We start from the raw sequence: 7,335 nt of genomic DNA, 5'->3' as shown, positions 1-7,335 counted from the left end.
AAATTCAATCCTTTTTAATCCTTAAAAGATGAATACATAGAAGTCATGTGTTAAGTTTTAGTAGACATGCCCTGGGGGAAGAAGGGTAAGTCAGAGACAAATACCATCAGAGAAATACAACAGGCCATCCAAGTGAGGACATTGAATGACAGGGAAGAGGTGGCTCAGGTTTTTAAGTTGCAAGGTTACAATGAATTCAGGATAACTCTTGTCATTCCAGCTCTGTTGAGGCATCCACCCACTTAAGCCCATAATTTCAACTAAGCCTTCACTGTACAGAAAAGTCAGAGAATATTCAACTCCTCTGGTGGCTGCAAGAAAAACTATGGTGGTTTCTTTGAATGAGAGTGTCTCCCAGAGGCTTAGTATTTGAACATTTGATCCCAAATTGGTGGCACTGTTTAGGGGTGCTGTGGGAAGCACCGTCTTGGCAGAGGGAGTGTGCCACAGGTTGGTATTTGAGAGTTCAGAGTTTCACTCCCTTTCACTCCGCTTCCTGCGTGCTGCGTGTGCGAACCCTCAGCTTCCTGCTCCTGTCATCATGTCTGCCAGCTGCTGCTGTGCCTCCCTCCTGCCATGGCAGACTCTTACCCTTTTAGAATCATTGACACAAATAAACTCTTTCTTCCATAAATTGCTTCTAGTTACAGAATTTCATCGTAGGAACAGAACAGTAACTAACATGCTCATCTAATTAAATGTTTAAAGATGACAGCAAAAGGCAACATTCCTCGAGACACCTCAGCCATCATAGAGCCTCACACCAGCTTGCACTTCTAGTTTGTAGTTCTTGTGTATATAAGAGGTCAGGCCAGATCTAAGTGGACTAGGAAAATCAAGTGCAGTTTGATTCTGGAGGGATCCACCTTTTTAGGACCCACCTCAGTCCTCCTCAAAGAAGACATAATCATAGGTGCATTCGGCAATTGCAAAGACAGTACTCTCGTGCAGAGAAGTTCACATAAGTCACATGATGCCCGAGGACTCAAGCACAGGAAGAGTGAGCCAATACAAACCACACTGTAATAACCCCACTAAGATAGCAGAAGTTGAAATAGATGCTAACTGTCTTACTGCTTCTGGAAGCATACGCATCACCACGTAGTTTTTCTGTTTTGTTTGTTTGTTGGTTTGTTGGTTCATCACAATGAAATCAAAACTCAGGAGGACCACCCCAAGGTTTTTTGTCACTGTGGCCATCTGTGGACTAAGAGGTATGCAGTGAAGTTTTGATACTCTGTCTGTGTTGCATTTGTTTCCATTGTTCCTGTTGTATCACAGCCCAATCTTGGAGCGACAGGAACTTCAACTCAGCTCTGTGGGTTGAAAGTACATGTTGGCTCTGAGGAGTTCTTCCTTCCTGAGTTCTTTCTTTCTGGTTCACAAATTCTCAATGTAGGGGTCAGTGACTGAGGCTTTAGGAGAAGACTCTAAAATGATCTATTTCTTCTTTTTAAAATGTATGAGGGCTCTGTCTGCATGTATACCTGCATGGCATAAGAGCTCATCAGATCCCTTTATGGTCCTGAGCCACTATGTGGTTGCTGGGAAATAAACTCATGACCTCTGAAAGAGCAGCCAGTACTCTTAAGCACTGAGCTATCTCTCTAGCCCTAGACAAATCTGTTTCTAAGTTCATTCCGATTGCTAGCAGAATCTGGCTTCTTGTGGTCAGAATTATAATCCCCTCCTGCATGCTACTTTCATGTTGTTTGCTTGCAGTTGCTGCTTGGGCATTCCAGCATCTCCAAGACAGCAGAGGATTTTGGAATTATTTAAGTTTCTATGTATCCAGACTCTTCAGTTTTCCCCATCTGTGGCATTTCTCTCCCATTTCCCTCCAGAGAAACCACCCTCCACCCCCTCCTCTCTCCTTCCCTCTCTCTCCTCTCTCTCCCTCTGTCCTCTCCTCCTTTTCCTTCCTCTGCCTTATGTGAGTAGATTATATCCATGTAGAGAGCTGTGCTAGCTACACTCTTAATTTCACCTGCAGAACCTCTTTGGATCTTCTGTAAAATCGTTGCACATTCTAGTGTATGCATACTTTATCTCGGGGCACATAACATTAAGTAAAATTAGAATGTCTAATAGCTACAAAACTAAGAAAATTTTAAAAAATAGGTTTCTTGGAAATATAAGTGAAAAGCAATATAGTAATTGGAATGAAAATCTTGTTGGTGGTTAGATAGAGTGAATTGAGAGTTAGAAGTGATATGCTGAGGTAGGATCAGGGTCGTACATCAAAGCAAGACAGAGGCTGGAGTTGCTGGCAGAAACAAATACTGGTAATTGTCAGAGATGATGAGGGAGGTGATGAAGAGAATGTGAGAAGAAGCAATATTCTGAGATCCATTCACTAGATTGTTTCACATTTCTTAAAATAAATCAGTCTTTACATCTAGAAACCCAAGAGGCCCCAAGCAGGAATAATAAAAACAATGAAAAGAAATCCTTACATTCTAGTGAAACTGAAAAAATGAAAATTGAAACAATGATTTTTCCAATAAAATAGGCTGATGCCAAGGTTCCTGGTTGGTATCCACAAACTGAGGGTGAGATTCTATTCCTAAAGAAACACCTACACAATTCATTGAACATGGAAAAATCGAATTGATACCAATCCAGAGTCTTTACCCTTGTAGAATATTGTTCATGGTACTAGAAGAGACTCCTCATGTTACTGAAGGCAAAAGGTAAGCAAGCACCAAACAGTCACAAGTCCTTTGATCTTCAATGGCGTCCTGCTTGCAAGATTTGCCAGAACAATAGCAGCCCAAACTTGGGGGATTAACCAACAGATACGTGGTTGGATTTAAGACACAGTTAATGAGATGGAACCTTTTCCTGACACTGCTTGAGTGGCCAAGAACCTGAGGCTAGAGAGGTTGGGGACCTAGGGGAAAGCCACATGCTACCATTTTGCTAAAGAAATATAGCAATAAAATGATATCTGAGGGCATTCTACTGTGCTCACATCTCCGTGCTTTGCTCAGCCATCATCAGAGAAGTTTTCTACTGTGGAGAGAGAGAAGGAGAGAGACCTTAGGACAATCAGGCCTAAATGGATGTCTCCATTAAGTCCCCCTCCTCAGAGCTCAGGGATACTGCAAAAGAGGAAGCTGAAATATTGTAAGAGCCAGAGGGTGGAGGACACCAAGGAAACACAGCCCTCAAAGCACAGCAGTACTGACATACATAAAAACTCACAGAGAATTATCATCCAAAGTAATGGACTTTCTTTTGACTTACAGTTGCAGAGGATAAGAGTCCATGGTGACAGATAAGCATCGCAGTAAGAGGCAGGAATCTGAGAGCTCACAGCTTCAATGGCAAACGGGAAGCACAGAGATCAAACTGGTGAGGCAGCACGGTTAACTGGGGATCGAGTGTTCAAATGCCTGAGCCTACAGGGGACATTTTTCATTTCAAGCTCCACAGTAACCATCAGAGGTAAAGTGAGCCGAGAAAAAGCCCAGTCACCAGTATAAATGAATCCACACAGAACATGTGTCCGTGTGGGTATGGATTTATATAAGTTAGTGTTTATATTAAGGTAGCTTGAAGTGACCTAAAATGTTCAGTTAAGACTAAGGTTGTTCGAGTTGATGAAAATAGCTTTTAATTATTTTTAATTGTGTGTGTGTGTGTGTGTGTGTGTGAGAGAGAGAGAGAGAGAGAGAGAGAGAGAGAGAGAGAGAGAGAGAGAGAGACCATATTACAGTACACATATAGAGATCAGAGGACAACGTTAAAGAATTCCACTTTCTCCTCTTACCATGAATGTCCCAGGATGTGACTAGGCTCTTCTGTCTTGTTAGCAAACAAAGCACCTTTACCAGCCGAGCCATCTCACTTGGCCTTACAATTGCTTTTACATAGAGAATTATGTCCTATTTACAGGAAACACATCTGAGATGAAGCCAGGCAAGATGGTTAAAGTGAAGGTAAACACTCCCCCCAGGCTGCGTTTGAAGCTCATCTTCTGTCCGTCGATGGATGAAGTTAGGATTTCTTGCCTGTATTGTTCAGGAACAGATGAAATCAAGTTACAGCCTAAACTGACACGCAGAGCTTATGTTTTCATTGTCATCTGCTTTGTGAAGGAAATGTCTGTTGCATAATTGAGATTGCCTTCATACAAGCACGCTCAGCCATGTGTAAACAGTATCTGAACCTTTGACTGTCGTTTATCTCCAGTGAATTATTCGAATCCTAACTGGGACATGGTGCTGAGTTCATCTAAACTTGTACTCTGTGTGCTCCAGAAGTACGGTTCTGAAATGGTATCGTGATGTCCTATTGAAAATAAGGAAGTCTGTTAATGCTGCTGTGAGCAGAAGCTTACCAGCTCTGCCTCAGTCTCAGATAATGAAATAACAGCCAGTGCATGCAGGCAAACACACAGGTTTTGAAGCTAGTAGAAACCAACAGGTTTTGCTTGTGGCTCTCACATGGGTAGGTGCATCTGACCTTGAAAATGTTCTAGTTGAATCTGAAAAGCTTAGCTTCTGAAGATACAATTACTTTTTAGCCAAAGGTTGAATTCAAACAGGATGCTGGAGTGAGTAATAGATCGCCTTGGCCACCAGGGCTGATTACAAAATAAAACAACACACACACACACACACACACACACACACACACACACACACACACACTGCATTTTCACAGACTACAGATCAGCTTGGAACTGGAGATAAACACATGTGCCATCCTTGCAGACTGTGGCACAACCTGAAAACCTTACATTTTCTTTGGGAGAACATTGGCAAGGCTTCTAAAACTTCCTCCCCTTTAAAAAATAATCACACAACCACTTATTTTTATTTTTGCTATAAATAACGTTTTTTATTATTTCCCATTTTTAACAAAATACCCATGCTAAAAAACCCAGAAAATTGTTGGATAAATAGCTGACTTTTGTATATCTGAATAGCAGTGAGGTAATGAGTGAGCTTGCAAGGCTGATACAGCACCATTTATTCTTAATAGGTCTTTATAGACTCCCAACTTGGGCTGTGAGGGCTCCAGTGGCATCCTTTTTCGGATACTGTTTGGTTCCTGGTAATGCAGTTCTCTATAAGACAGTTGCAACTCACTTAAGATCGGAAAGGAAAAATGTTTGCAGAGGTAAGTGGCAACAAGCCCAAGCTGCAGAGACTAGAAAGTAATGTGAAGTTCAAGAGAAGGAAAACAAACCACTATGCAGGGATGTGACAGCGAAGAGGTTCAGACAAGTGGTTAAGAAGGGGAGATCCAGAAGGTGTAATGTCTGTCTCAGTATCTCCCCAGTTGCTGTGATAAAACACCTGCCCCAAGGCAGCTTCAGAAAGAAAGGACTTATTCCAGTTTATACTTCTAGGTCACTCTTCTCTACTGAGGGAAGTCAGAGCAGGGGCTCAAGACAGGATACTGGGGGCAGAAACTGTGGAGGAATGCTGCTTAATAGCTTGCTCACTTAAGGGTTCAAGTTCAGCTACATTTCTCATACATTCTAGGCTCACAAGCCTAAGGATGGTACCACCCACGGGTGGCTGGTCTTTCCCACATCAATCACCAATCAAGAAAAGCTCTTCCAGACATGGCCAATCTGATCAAGGCAATTCTTCAGTTGAGATAAGAACTAACCAGGATCATTTCTATGTGTGTGTGTGTGTCATGGGTTTTACTCAATACTTAGATTTTCTTTCTCATGAACACACTCTTCTTTCTGACTTCACCAAGCACCTCACCACTCTTTCATGGATGCTCTGAGGGTTTCCTTGGTCTCAGTGCAGGTCATTTCTAGCTCCAACTCTCATGAATGTGCTCCCATGCTAGATACTGGATTTTGAAGGGTATCCCACATATGTAGCAATGATCCTCCCTCTCCTTTATCTCCATTCTCAAACCACAGACCTCTAAAGTATTCTTGTCTTGGCCACTGGAGTAGGAGAGTTCCACTCATTACAGATGGGTGTCTAAGACCAGACATGCCAGATTCTCTTTAAGTGACTAGGATCTTCATAGGACACATTGCAATGGAGGATGAAGGGGGGGGCCATTCTTGTAGTTAAGTAACGTTTAAGAAAGTGGCATGCCTTCATATAAGTAAATGCAGGGCTGGTGCAGAATAAATAAAATGTTTTCTAGCACTCGAAGTCCACAAACAGCATCTCTATGGATTTGCACAAGATATAGTCATGTGACTCTCACCTCTGCCCAAACAATAGCACTGAAGGATGAACTAGAGGATCTTTCCCGGTGCCACAATTACTGTTTTATAGTCTCTATTAGGAACTGGGTTTTGGCCTTCCTATTCCTGACTATGAGCTTTTCCCCTCCTCTGACTCATTCTGGCTTTGACAAAAGTGATGGAGAAAACTGATTTCCATGCGGGATTCAGAGGAGACTGCACCTCCTCTCCCTACAGTTCATGGCAAAGGCTTCACAGATAGTACATGACCCCAGATGTGCGAGAAGAATGAAATGTAGTTGATCCATGAGGCAAACGTGAGGGCAGTCTATATAGAGGATACGAGATTGGAAGAGGCATGTGAGGAGGGGAGTCAAGAGGAGTGGAGGGAGAGTGGGGTGAATATGATCAAAGTGTATTGCATGCTTGTATAAAATTTCCAAAGAAGAAATAAAAATATTTCCTTTTAAAAGGGAGGAAAGGTATCACGGTTTCTGCCTGTGATAATTCTAAAGCATGTTTGCTGCCTGTTAGAATCTAAAGTAATTTTTAAACAGGAGAGAGAGAGAGAGAGAGAGAGAGAGAGAGAGAGAGAGAGAGAGAGAGAGGAATGCACATGTATATATGCATGTGTGAAGCCACATATCAATCTTGGGTGTCATTCCTTACAAGCAGTCCTTTAATTTTCTGAGACAGGATATGTCATTAAATCCAAGTCTCATTGCTTTGGCTGGCCTGCCAGGACAGTGAGCCTTAAGCACCCTTTTGTCACTGCCTCCTCAGTGTTGGGATTATAAGAGCATGCCATGTACATGGCTTTTTACATTGGTGCTGTGGATCTGAAAAACCAGCCTCTCGTGCTTCTTTGGCAAGCACTGAGTTGACTGGATATTGAGAACAGAGGAGTATTGATGATATTTATATTAGACCAAGACAACAAAATGATGCATGTGTATACCAAGGGATTCCAAACTGGAGGGGATTATAATTAGGACAGATTGCTAAAGATCACCGGCAACACAGGTAGACAGGAAATATGGACACATCCAACCTGTCCCAAATGTCTTCCTAGGCTACACTGGTATTAAAATTGTATGCAAAGAAGGAACGTTTATATCATATCCAGAAAAATCTGGGTTCTCTTTGTGTTTTAGCCTGCT

At 42.3% G+C, this 7,335-nt stretch overlaps 1 protein-coding gene across 4 annotated transcripts in view; it reads left to right on the top strand.

Moving 5' to 3' along the window:
* Window positions 1–1,017: 1,017 nt before the first annotated feature.
* The window catches only part of LOC148005168 (uncharacterized), an 86,205-nt gene continuing 79,887 nt past the window's right edge, over window positions 1,018–7,335 (top strand). For 3 of the 4 annotated variants that reach the window (XR_015622312.1, XM_087554937.1, XM_087554936.1), the window contains exons 1-3: window positions 1,037–1,214; window positions 3,252–3,450; window positions 4,993–5,130. Coding sequence is in view for 2 of the 4 variants with exons in the window: in XM_087554937.1 (XP_087411063.1) it covers window positions 3,327–3,450; window positions 4,993–5,130 (262 nt within the window). In the remaining 2 variants the exon portion in view is untranslated. Of the gene's footprint in view, window positions 1,215–3,251; window positions 3,451–4,992; window positions 5,131–7,335 lie in introns of all 4 variants that reach the window. The other variant, XR_015622311.1, reaches the window with a different exon arrangement.

Source organism: Rattus norvegicus, chromosome 6, assembly GCF_021556685.1.
Source record: "Rattus norvegicus strain SHRSP/BbbUtx chromosome 6, alternate assembly SHRSP_T2T, whole genome shotgun sequence".
In the NCBI taxonomy this organism is placed as follows: Eukaryota; Metazoa; Chordata; class Mammalia; order Rodentia; family Muridae; genus Rattus; species Rattus norvegicus.
Note: the sequence above shows the minus strand (reverse complement) of the source record. Positions and strands in the feature narration are given on the sequence as shown.